At 40.0% G+C, this 13294-nt stretch overlaps 1 gene segment (V, D, J or C); it reads right to left on the bottom strand.

Moving 5' to 3' along the window:
• Positions 1-8749: 8749 nt before the first annotated feature.
• LOC101544059 (immunoglobulin lambda variable 2-11-like) lies at positions 8750-9288 on the bottom strand. The segment is given in 2 exon segments: positions 8750-9123; positions 9243-9288. Coding segments are annotated over 2 exon segments (420 nt in total).
• Positions 9289-13294: the final 4006 nt, after the last annotated feature.

Below are 13294 nucleotides of genomic sequence, written 5' to 3'. Positions count from 1 at the left end.
AAAACATGTTAGTAATCTCTTATACACAGGCTTAATGTTTCCAGGATGAAATTCAATAATCTTCATACACCTTCCTCTAAGGAAACTTTATTGGACCATTTTTAGCAGATTATTCAAAACAAGAAATACAAAATTAATTATTTCTGTTCTGTTCTGGGTGCACAGTTTGGATTTTTGGGTGGAAACATTTAAATTATAGTAGTGTAAAGATGCATAGTGGTGGGATTGGTGTAACAATGTTAAATGTAATGAGTTACTATAACAATTTTCACTTGTATCACTTGTCATCCTGTTTTGCATCGATTTGGTCGAGAGGGCACCAGTAATGTCTCCATTCGTCCTTGTCACGTGCTAGTGTAGCCCAATATAGTGTCTGCTCGCTCCAGGAACATGAAGAGCCTCAAACTGTTCATTTATCATCTTGACAAAGAAGTCTGCCCATCTGTACGTAGGCGGCCACACGTTCTCTTGTAACTCTAACAACTTTATAAAAATAAAATTAAATACAGATTGTTAAAAACAAAAAAACTATGTGAGTTCAATGTTGCTTTTAAAATTTATCAGTTTCTAATTAGTTCAACTGAAAATCATTTATTAAAAATAGCCTCTGAGTTTAGAAGAGAAGGACCAAAGAAAACTTTCAGCAGTTTTTGTCTCACTTCCCTGTGTACAGCAGCCTCTGCTCACCCCTCTTTGGCCTGGCCTTGGAGTCCAGATGCATCTGCTTTCCTTTTAAAAATCATTATTATTAGTTTTTATTTTTCTTCTCTTTCTAATCTTATTTTGGCATTCATGGGGGCATGGAGGACACTCCCACTGATACTCTGCTAATGGGCTGACAGTTCAATGCCCAGGTTGAGTCGTGCTGTGGACCAAGTACACTGTTTCGTGCTGTGGACCACTGGGGTCCCCATGGTGGTGCTCTGGGACACCAAAGCCAAATCCAGGAGACTGATCTGGTGCCAGAGATTGAACTAGCAGTAGACTACCTCTGTCACCTCTGTATTACTGCAGAGCATAACTATCAAACAAATTAATTCTCCTTATTATAAATTTTTCTCATGCTAAAATTTTTCTGTTTTGCTTTTTGGGTCACACCCGGCGATGCACAGGGACAGGGTTATTCCTGGCTCTGCACTCAGGAATCACTCCTGGCAGTGCTCAGGGCACCATATAGGATGCTGGGAATTGAACCCAGGTCGGCCGCATGCAAGGCAAATGCCCTACCTGCTGTGCTATTACTCCAGCCCACATACTAACATTTTGATTTCTGGTTTGAAGAGGAAGATAAATGTGCGGACATCTCGTACATTCATGCCCTGCCAAATCCTCTGGGTCTCTGCTTTTAAAGCAACTGCCTCAGTGATCACTCAGTTCAGTGTTGCTCCAGGAAATGCCCTCTCGTGGGTGCTCATATTTCACGTTCTCTCAGACATTGGCAAAGTTAAGTTACCCTTTGGTGTAAACACCTGCTCTTGGTGGTTGGTTGCCTGTGGTGGGGGTCTCAGGTGCATACTTGTCACTACCCCAACCACACTTGTTTGTGCTGAAGCATCTGTTGTCCTGAGTCTCAAAGGCATCTGATTGCCACTCCCAGGTTACCCATCCCCCACACCCACACACCAGGGAGAGTCCTTTCAGCAAACAAGGGCACCTGCCAGCAACAACAGGTTTTTGCCTCTGTATCTCTTCATATCTTCTTTATATTATCTAACTTGCAACTTTATTTTATCCTACTATATTTATCCAGAGTAAAGACTGAATTGTGTATCCCACAGTAGGTGTTATGTGGAGGTAGTAATCAGAGAGACAGAGAAACCAAGGTTTGATCTTCTGCATTTCAATCTATACAGTATGGTATTTGTGAATAGTCATTTTATCAAAGAACCTTATTCCAATTTGTCTTTTATTTTTTACTAGGTCGCAGGCAATTTTTTTCAACCTTCCTCGGTGGTTTTCTTCTAGATCACTACATTCATAGATACGTGATCAAATTCCAATGTGTAAATACTACATGCTTTTAAGTAGTCTTTCTGTAACTATGGATACTAAACATAAAGAACCAACATAATACTACATCCTTCTCTTGATTTTATTTAAAATCTTCTAAAAAGAATGTTACATTCTCATCTTTTTCTTAACTTATGAGTAAAGATTGGGTTTCTTGTTTGTTAGCAGGCCATGAACTACAATTCTTATTTTCTCAACCCTACCAGTATGCCAAAATACCTGCTCCATCTTTAAGTCTCTTAGTCATTAACTTTGCTCATTTATATAAAATTTGCCTGTGCCACCTGTCAGCTAGAAATGCCTTTTAGATAAAAGTGCCACAAAAATGGATCACTCAATTCAATGCATGAAACTGCTTTCTGGAATCTTTCTTAGTCTCTCCAAATGATGGCTACTTTGGGAGTTCTACTTTACCTTCAAGCAGCTTTTTCAAATTTGCCGAGCTTTTTTGGTTATTAACATCTAAGTAGAAACCTAATGAACTATTTAATGAGCTATCTTTAACCCAGCCCTCAACCCAAGCTCCAAGACCCATGAGAGCCATTCAGAGCTTGGAATGCCTGCCTTGCCAGTTCAATCCCCGGTACCTCCACAGGTGTTGAGTATGAATCCAGGAAGCTTTGTTGTTTCAGATTGGCAGCTCTGCTGTGTGGATTCCCAACTCCGCAAGCAACTCCCAGCCGTAGCATAGCCAAACATGTGTGTGTATCAACTCCATATTTAATGAAGTACAGCCCAATTGAACACTATAAAATATGTGGTACCAGGCAAGGGAGGGCAGCCCTGAGGAGCACTTGCTGCTTAGTGGGAAAGCTCTGCCACCTGATGTGCAGCTCCAGTGAGCATCATAACTCACTGGAAAAGCATCACAGTCAGTGTTTCTATACCCACTCGCTCCCTCCCATCATTGTACAAACACCTCTGCAACATTGGATAATGGAGAGGAAGGGAAAATACACTTGACAGCATTTGAGAAAAAGAAGACTATAATGTCAAGTTAAAAGTATCAGTGAGTTCAGAATATCATTTGTCCCCCCCCCCCATACACACACACCCTTTAATTCAGGTATAAACTCTGAGAACTTACAAAGAACAACTCTTCGAATCCCTAAAAATGTGTGTCCACAGAAGGCAAACAGGAGAAGCAGCTACATTGAACTAACAGAAAACAACAGTGATTTTCCAGTTTTCCCTTCTGTTGTTACTGCACTCAAGGAAAGACAGCAGATTTGGGACAGTGCAGCCTTACTTCTCTTGTAGACAAACTTAGTGAGAGGCAGTTCTTGAGACTTTTGAGTTTATTTCCTGTAAACCACAGTAATGATGGTACCAGAATACAGGTCCTCACTGCCCCCTGGAGTCACATAATGGCATAACCAAAATTCATAAAGCAGCAGAATTAAGCTAATTTCTACCACTCTTTTTACATTCTAGCATCCTCCGAACTTCTCGTCTTTTTTCTTTTAAGTCCTAACTCTTTGTCTTTGGGTTTTCTATTTTGTTTTGTTTTGTTTGGGTTCACACATGGCGGTGCTCAGTATTGTTTTTTAACCTTCATTCACATTTTAAAAATTAAAAAAAAATTTAATTGACTCACAATGAGATACATACTTATAAAGTTGTTCATGATTGTGTTTCAGTGAACATTTATAATGTTCAACGACTGTTGGTTCATCATTGTACATTTCCCACCACCAATGTCTACTCTTCCTCCTTCTCTTCCACCTTCTCCTTCTCTCGTTCTCCTCCTCTTCTCATTCTGGTCCTCAGGAGTTATTTCTGGGTGTGAAATCAAGAATCATTCCTGGTGCAGTTAGATCACTTTTTGGGGCCCTTTCTTGATTCTTGATGAATACTTTTCTTACTATAAAACTGTCTTTTGACAGTTTTTGTAGTATGTCATATGTTCTGGTAATTTGTATCTTCATTATTACTTTCAGGAATCTTCCTCCTGCCAGATCCCATCCCACAGGTTCTTGTTTTGAAGCTATTCTTTTTCTTTTTCCAGGAGGAATGTTTATCGAGATATCATTTTTGCAAAGTTGCTCATAATAGAGTTATTTCAGATATATAATGTTACAACACCAATCCTACCACTAATGGCCCTCTCTCCACTAATATCCCCAGGTTCCATCCCATCCACTTGGCGGGTATATAACAAATATATTTCAGATCAATTGGTCCAATAAAACTAAGAAACGGTGGGTAGATGTATCAGAAATGAAACAAATAAAAGTTAATTTCTGATGATGAGTTGCTATATGTTTTGAACCTTTCTTAATCCAGTAGAGGACAATCAGATGGACTGATAATCAGTGCTATACTCCATTCCACATGATGGGGAGTTTATCCTGCCCTTTTAGGATTTTTTTAATGAATTTCTACAAAACTTGTTTCAAGGCTACTAATTCCCTAAGCTGTAGCCTTTTCATGCAGTTCTGCATAATTCCTTCAAATCTGAATGATAATCTAGCTAGATAGAGCATTCTTGATGAGGTGTTTTTTTCATTGAGTTTTTGCACTATATCCTTCAATATTCAAATTTGACTCACAAAGTCTCATTTGTGGATCTGCTGTACATTTAATGAACTTTACTTTGAATAATAGATTCTTTTTTGAACTTGCTGCATTCAGTGTTCTCCCTATATATTTTGATTTTGCGATTGGGTACAATATGTCTTGGAGTTTTCCTAATTGGGCCAATTTTCACTGGGTCACCAGGGGTCTTTGAATCTTGGTGCCTGTAATCATCAACTCTGAGAAATTCATATCAATTTCTTTAACTTGTGTTTCCTTACCACATTTCCTTTCCTGCTCTTTAGAGACATCAGTGATTTTTATTTTGTTCCTTTTGAACTTATCCCATGCCGAGAGTATCCCGCCCCCACGGCACAGCCTGACAGGCTATCTGTGATGAATTCGATATGCCAAAATCAATAACAATTCTCACAATGAAGACATTACTGGTGCTTGCTTGAGCAAATCGATGAACAATGGGACGACAATGCTACAGTGCTACAGTGCAGAAGTTATCCCATAGTTCTCTGGTAGGCTGTTCATTTCTTTCCAGGGTATTTCCCACCTTCTGCTGCTTTCTAGTGGTTTGACACTTCTCATCTTGGACCTCCTCAATCTTCTGTTCAGCTTCTGTTATTCTGATGCTCAGATCTTCTATCGACATTTTTTTATATCATCTACAATGTTCTTCATTTCAGTGATTTCCGACTAACAGTTTTCTCATTTTGACTCTCATACTTTCTTGTGCATTGCTGATTACGTGTGTTATTGTTTCTTTAAACTCTTTGGACATCCTCATCATAACGTCACTAAAGACACTGTCTGAGGGTTTACTGGTGTTGTTTATGAGTACGGTGATATTGATTTTTGTTCATTGAGCTTGATGGGTTTCTATGTGTTTTCCCCGGAGTGGTATTGCTGGGTCAAATGGAAGCTCAATTTCTAATTTTTTGAGAATCATCCATATTGTTTTCCAAAAGCGCTGAACCAGTCAGTATTTCCATCAGTAGTGAAGGAGAGTCCTTTTCTCCCCTCATCAGTGCCAACACTGGTTGCTTTTGGTTTTTGGATGTGGGCCAGTCTCTGTGGTGTGAGATGATATCTCATTGTTCTTTTGATCTGCATTTAGGAGTAGAAGTTCTTTTTGTTATTCAGATGACCTATTATTATGTGATGATCATCTGTATCCCTTCCTCATAGATTTTCTTATTTTGAAATCTATTTTGATATAAGTATGGTCATTCCAACTCTTTTGACTTGTTTAATTTGGTCTTGGGCCAGCAACGCTTAGGACTTTCTTCTGGCTGAGAGTTTATAGAATCAGTTGTTACTATTATAGATGTCCAGGCATCTTCAAATTATCTCATTAAGCTAAGGGGACTTTGCACTGCGTCCTCATTGTGTCTGTCTGCTGTGCTCTGGGGCTATGAATGCAGTTCTGATTTTGTAGTTCCTAGTTTTTAAAATTATAGTGAGAAAAAGTTTTAGTGAGAGTGAATTTAGCAATTCGCCAGGGATTTGGGAGAAGAATGGGGTGGAATGAAATGAGGAGCAGGAGTGTCCGTGCAAGTTAACAGATAGGAGCTTCTGTGCATCCTTGAGGAATTCCAACAGGGTGAAAAAATTCGGGGCTGGTTCATGAGGCCAGTCTGCATGTGCTTACCCACTGTTTTAGGTGCCCTTCTACCACGAGGTCCCTGGGCCCACCCAACAGTGTCAACAGTGTTCCTCCTTATCCTAAAACTTGGTCTGGACACAGAACCTGTCACAGGAAGAGGAGCAATGAAGGCAAAGAAAGTCATAATTTTATTTTTTTCAATTTATTTATATTTTTATCTAGTTTTCCACAATAATTTATTACATTCAATATTCCAATATCAACCCCACCACAATTGTACCTTCCACTCACCATATTTTGAATTATTCTACCCAGTGCCCCAAGAGCCTGCCCCAAAGCAGGACCTAAATAATTTACTTTGTATTCTTTGTTATAAAGAATCCACTGAAATTCATGCCAAAATATTTCCTTACAAGAAAGTATGTAAAGATTGTTGTATCACCCAGGAGCTTTTAAGCCCTTTATAGAGTATGAGATGTTGTTTGACTGCATCTGCAGACGTGATCCAGGTATTCTAAGATTTTAAATAGGGTCATATGCTTAGAATTGAATTTTAACTGGTGGTGACTTTGGGGCCTGGGGGCATCTCTGGCATGCTTCTCTCTTTCTCTCCCAAGGTTTATTAGTGAGTGACTGGTTCATGGTTGTTAATGAGCTTATATGGCCCCAGAGGCAGTTAGTAGGTGTGACTGCCAGGCTATGGGAGCACAAAGAGATGGAGGAAGTAGCCCATTCCACACTCCATGTGAGCCTGGAAATTTCAGTGACCACATTTTTCAGCAGATTCACTCATGGCTGAGTCTCATCTGAGCCTGTCGAGATCGGCCATGAGCATGGTATCAATTAAGTTCTGGAAGGTTTTTAGCTACTGGGCTGCTTGGGCGAGTGGTGGGACTCACCCACCCGCTTCTATGTTCCCCTGGATGAAACAGTCTGGCGTGGGTTCGGAGGCATCTCTGTAGTTTGTCTCTCTCTTTCTCACCGAGGTTTATATAAGTCATAATTTTCTTATTCAGAAAGTGAAAAGTGCTGGAGAGGAAGGCAGTTGGGATAGAGAAGATGACAAAGATAGTTGGAAATGATCAATCTGGATAAGAACTGTGTGCTGAAAAGTAGGTAAAGCAACGAGCATGATAACATTTCAGTATCTGTACTACAAACCACAGAGTAACACACTCACACACACACACACACACAGAAAGATTGGGAGAGAAGTAATGTGCACTGGAGGAGGAGTGTGTTTTGGAATATTGTAGGACTTAAACCTGACAATGAACAGCTTTGTAACTGTAAATATCATGGTGATTCTATTTAAATAAGTAAGTAAATAAACCAAAGCAAAGAACAATAAGAAGATTTTGGAGAAAAATAGGCTTAGGTATTGAATTCTAAAATTAAAAAAACAAATTATTATGTTTTGAATGACTTTCAAACTCCACTTGCATGCGTTCTAACATTAAATGAGGTAGGGTTGTTAGTCAGAAAATGTGTAACTAATAGCAGCATCTTCAGTAGGCTTCCTTGAAGCTCACACTTAGGACATATCTCCAGATTCGAGAAAAGATTTTGCAATTTTCAGGCATAGAGAAGAAATTACAGATTATGATGGGTCCAGCAGACAAGACACAATCTAGCTGGTACTATGCTACAAGATACTTATTATATTTTTTTAACATGACTGTTCTTGAGTCTGAGAGATAAGACATTGGGCAGAGTATTTGCTTTGCATTTGGCCAACCTGGGTTGGTTCCCTGGTATTCCATATGGTTCCCCAAGCACCGCTAGGAATAATTCCTGAGTGCAGAGCCAAGAATCACCCCTGATCTTCAATGGATGTGGCTCCAAACAATTAATAAATGACAATTAACAAATTGTCAAGCAAACAATTAATAAATAACAGTCATTTCATTACAGAACTTGGATATACGTAGGTTAGCTTCCAAGATTGCTCAGTCTCTGAACAACCAGAAAAAATCAGTTACAATGGAAACTCAATTAATACAGGAATACTCCAATATTAGATATGATATTATACACATATACATATACTTTTTGTGGAAATATTGAACCATCTCTAGAGCTATAATAAGAAATAAGGAAAACCTTGCTAAAGAACAGGAGAAACCAAACACAATGTTTGATGTGTTAAATATTTCATAAATGCAAAATGACTCAAATAAGCAAATATAAGTACCAATAATGTTTATATTTGTTTATGTGAGCTTAAGCTATGAGGGAATTGAGAGGTACTGGTAATGAAATAGAAATTTCTTTTAAGAACATGTAAGAGTTAATGAATAATAGTGCTAGCAGTTGCACAAATGTGAATATAGTAAGACTATGGAAGGAATATAAAATAACTTGAATATGAAATATAAGATATAAAGTAAATGTTATGAAAGATATAAACAAGAAAAATAAATATTCTCAGTAGGTATTTTGTAAGTGATTTAAATAAAATTAATCTATTCTTTAATACAGATATGCTGAGAGAATTAGAAATGAAGTATACACGTGGTAAAAAATCATTGAATATTTCTCTGTTATTTAAAATTTACATTAACTAAAAAGTTTTAAGTAAGGTAAAAGCAGAAAAATTTGGATTCAGAAGTGTAGCAAACTGCGGAGGTTGAGAACCTCACTTCCCTGTGTACAGCAGCCACTGTGGAAAGTGCTACTTCTTGTATTTGAGCAACAGTAATAATCAGATTCGTCCTCAGGCTTGAGCCCAGAGATAGTCAGGGTCGCTGTGTTATCAGATTTAGATGCAGAGAAGCGATCAGGGATGTCTGAGGGCCGAGAAGTTGTATCATAAATCAAAAGTTTAGGAGCTGTTCCTGGGCGTTGCTGGTACCAGGAGACACCATATTCAAGGTAGCCAATGACATTGCTGCTTCCATCACAGGAGTTGGTGACCGTCCATCCCAGAACCTCAGACTTGGAGGAAGGCTGAGTTAGGGCATGTTGGGTCCAAGAACCTGAACAAAAGAAGGGGCAAACGAGAACTACACTCTGGTGAGTTTGAGATATTTCACAGGTGAGGAGAGAACATAGAATCAAACTAGAATCCCCTCACCCCCACCCCCGGAGATCTCACCTGTGGCCTGGGTGAGGAGAGTGAGGAGAAACAGAGCCCAGGCCATAGTGGAAATGCCTCACAAATGCTGTCCCTTGACTCCCAACACTGGAACTCCCTCTCCCACCTACTCTTATCCCTTGCTCTGCCTCTGCAGAGGGGAGGGCCTCCATGCAAATATCCTTCCTCACTTAACATTTGTTCATACCCACCTGCTCAAACTTGACCCCAGGATGCTGCAGCTCTAAACTGCAGGTCTTACTAGAGAGATTAAAAAGCATCTGCAGGGGTTGCCACAGATTGTACCATGATGAGATTCCCATCCTTCCTGTTGCAGGAGACATGGCCCACGAATCCCTGGCTCAGGAGTCTAAGACCTCCATTCTGTGTTCTGTGTGAAATGGTGACGATGACAGAAGAGGCAGGTGGACACGATCTGACAGTTCTATTTCATAGCCTTCAGGCAAATCTGTGGTTTTCCCATTTTTCTTCAGACCTTTCTAGGTCTCCTCAACAGTCTGGCTTTTTTAGTCTTATGTCTGTATGGTGGCCTGAACTAGGGATTGAGCTAGAAATTTTTTAATGATTGTATATAAAATATAATTTATTGAGGTATAACTCATGGGGTTCTCCATCTCAGTCACTTTAGCAAAGCTCATAGGAAAGTAACTCATGGACTCCATGCAGGTCAGGGAACCACATCAAGATATTTTCCCACACACAAGCCTTGACTGCCTTCTGGAGGACACATGTTACAGCCCAACTCCAGCAGAGGCATCTGAGTGGGAAATGGAAAATTCTGTCCTATTTCTTCTGCTGCCTCCCTCCAGTCCAAGCTCGATACAGACCCTTGGATTCACTAATCCATCTAAAGCTCATCCTCAGCTGGTGAATGTCCTTCTACTTGTCTTCAATACATTTCTTTGCTGTTAGTATCTTGATGTAGTGCTGGAGTGAGGGGTGAGGATATACAGAAAATGAAGTAAAAAGAACAAAGGAGAAAGTTCAGTTAAGGAATGTAGAAAAACTTTGGTTTTTTTCTTTCTGCCTACATGCAGGGAACTTGGGTTTATTGGGTTACACCCATCATAGTGCTCCCAAGGCACTCCCATTCCTCTATGTTTTTAACTGTATCCTCTTTCTTTGTGCTCTGGTCCCCTAATGGGCCAGTAATAGTCACAGGGAGGGCTAGACCCCATTCAGAGAGGAGCTCCATCAGAAACAAAGGCCAAGAAGGGAATTTCAAAGAAAACCACCAGCCACTCCCAACTCTAGCCCCTTGGCAAATACCTTAGGACTTTTACCTAGGTAGAAACCCCACATGGGGATAGACTGGAGAAACTCTATAAAAGCCACCTTAAACAAAGGAAGCTCAAGCATATGCTGTCGAAGCCCATGTGTTGCTTGTGCCCACGTGGCTGAGCATATGTGGTACCAGAGCACATGTGTCACCCACATCTCCCCTCTTGAGATGTGTGCTGGGGGTCTCTTTGCCTTGAGAGAAGCCTGCCTTCTCTCTTGCCAGTGTTCCTATCTCTCCAATTTCTCTCCCTCCTGCCAAGGAGGGACACAGCGAGGACTTTAACAGCCTTATCCTTCCCAGGTGATCCCATAATGTCAGAGTTGGATTGGAAGGAAGTGACCATCTCTTTCCTCTCTGCCTCACATAAGCCACCCCTGCAGGCCCACCAACTTCATTTATTTCACTGAATTGACACTGTCTTTATAGAACTTTTAGAATTTTTACCCTCTAAACATTCATTTTAACATTGTAAGAAATCAAAACAATATTGAGGCCAGAGATCAGGCTCAGGGGAAGATAGGAAATAAGGTAAAACCTGGGTAAGTGTCTGATTGGTGAAGGCTATTACTCTGCCAGGGTACTGACATGGTTGTTAGGCCACATTTAGGTCACATTGATCTGCAAGTCCTGAAAATAAATGATTGACACCCTGAGTCACAGAGGGGCTACAGAATAAAGGAATGAATGTAATGCAATTCTTTCTGATTCAGAAACAGCCATGGGTGTGTCTTAATTAAGACTGAGTTAGCCAATGTAAATTCAAGAGACAAAGCAGGTGAGGAGGAGGAGATTTAAAAAACTCACCTGAGCTCCTTCATGGTCGGTGATATATCCCTGTGAGTCCAACCCAGACAGCAGTCAGACTATCAGAGTTCCAATACATCTGTACAATTTACTCAACTTCCTGCCCCTCTCTGTTCAGGGAACTGTGGATCAGCGCAAGGAAACATCTTGGCTTTTTGCAGAGGTAAGCCAGCAAAGAAGTTACTTTGATCTCCTCCTGGATCCAGGCTTTTATCTTGGTGGCAAGAAAGGATTATCAGTTGGAAAGTTATTATGTACTAGGTCCTCGGAGAACTGTTTTGAGGTAATAAATGGGAACCATATGCAGAAGGGTTAAATCTGGAAAGCATGATTTTGTGGTGTTCAAGCTGTTCATATGAGAAACACACCCTTTTACATTGTTCTATGCATCATTAACGTCTCCTTATATAGCTATAGAGCTGAGTTAACATGTACTTGAAACTTCAAGAGATAAGTGGAGTTTGGGACAGACATTGTGCTCTGCACAGGCTCCAATTAACTAGGGGCAACTGGATTTCATAACCCTCTGTCACGAAGTGGGTAGTTCAAGGTTGTTGGTTTAGGGTCAAAGGGTCTTCCTTCAGCTCAATTAAGAGCCCTTTCTCCAAAGACATCAGAACTAAAGTGACCAACAGATCTGAACTGAGAATGGAGAATGGGGTGGGGATGTACATTGAGGGGGAACAACACTCTGGTGGAGGGGGTGGTGTTGGAATATTGTATTTATGGAACACTGTCATAAACAGTATTGTAGACCACAGTGCCATAAGTTCCTGCTCTTTTGAAAAAGTTCCTTTATCTCTTACAAGAGTTTGTAGTAAAGTTTCCCAATCTTTTATCTCTTAACAACAATTTATATATTTTCCACTGTTATATCAGCATGGCATCATCAGCTTTGAAGCAGAAGAAATATTATATAAAAAGTAGATTTTTGTAGTTTGCTGAACTAAACATTTTTTTTCATAAAGATTTCTCTAGGTGGCACACCATTTCATCCATAGATGTAAATTTCTGAAATCACATCCAAATTCAAATGTAGCAATTAGCTTTTTCTAGATTTATCCAGACATCTATGATCAAACTTAGTTAAATTCAAGACAGATATTTCTCTTGTTAGACAATGATTTAATTTATTGTGTGTTCACAAAATGTGCGGGCGCTCACCACAAGTGTTCAGTGAACACGAGCCCCTTCCACCCCTGCCTGCAGCCCTGGTCAACAGATGCATGAAGGAGAGATCAGGGTTGCCAGGCTGCTTGCTGATCAGTCACCATTGATTCCAATCTCAGTCCCACCTTTCATTCTATTCTCCCTGTGCTCCTATTTCAGTCTCACTGAATGCCCTATTCCTATCTCACACTGCTCCTCATTCCCCTGTCGTATTTTACTCTATTCTATTATTTTCTGTTCTTCTCTCTCATTCTATTTTTATATCCCTGTCTCTCTCCCACCCCATCACACCACTTTTGTTAAGAGCCCAACCTACTGGGCTGGGGTTGCTACTATACATAGGTCAGATGGCATAATTAACATATGTAAAGCCCTTCCTTCAGGGAAGCTTCTTCTAAGACAATGATCTCATTCTGCTAGATCTGCCCAAGGTCAAAAGAGCATCTAGGTGTGTATTTCTCCTTTCTTTGATCATATCCATTTAAAAAAGTCACCTAAATTCTAATTCTGAATAATCTTTCTAATCATGTGGTATGGACACAGTAAGAGATATATAGGACAATCAGTGCACAGAAAGAGGTTAAACCTAAACACAGAGAAATTGGAGTGCCTCAGGAGCCCTGTGTCTAACTCAGTAATCTTAAACTACTTGCACCAAGAGAGAGAGGACAGAGGAAAAAGGATGAACCAATGTTAACCTACAATTGAAGACCAATAAACACAAGTGAAATAAAAACACTGGACTTAATATAACAATTTCAAAGACATTGTTTCAAAATATATGCTTGCATTTAAA

The sequence above is a fragment of the Sorex araneus genome, chromosome 9, assembly GCF_027595985.1.
Source record: "Sorex araneus isolate mSorAra2 chromosome 9, mSorAra2.pri, whole genome shotgun sequence".
Taxonomy (NCBI): domain Eukaryota; kingdom Metazoa; phylum Chordata; class Mammalia; order Eulipotyphla; family Soricidae; genus Sorex; species Sorex araneus.
This window is presented reverse-complemented; position numbering and strand designations above follow the sequence as displayed.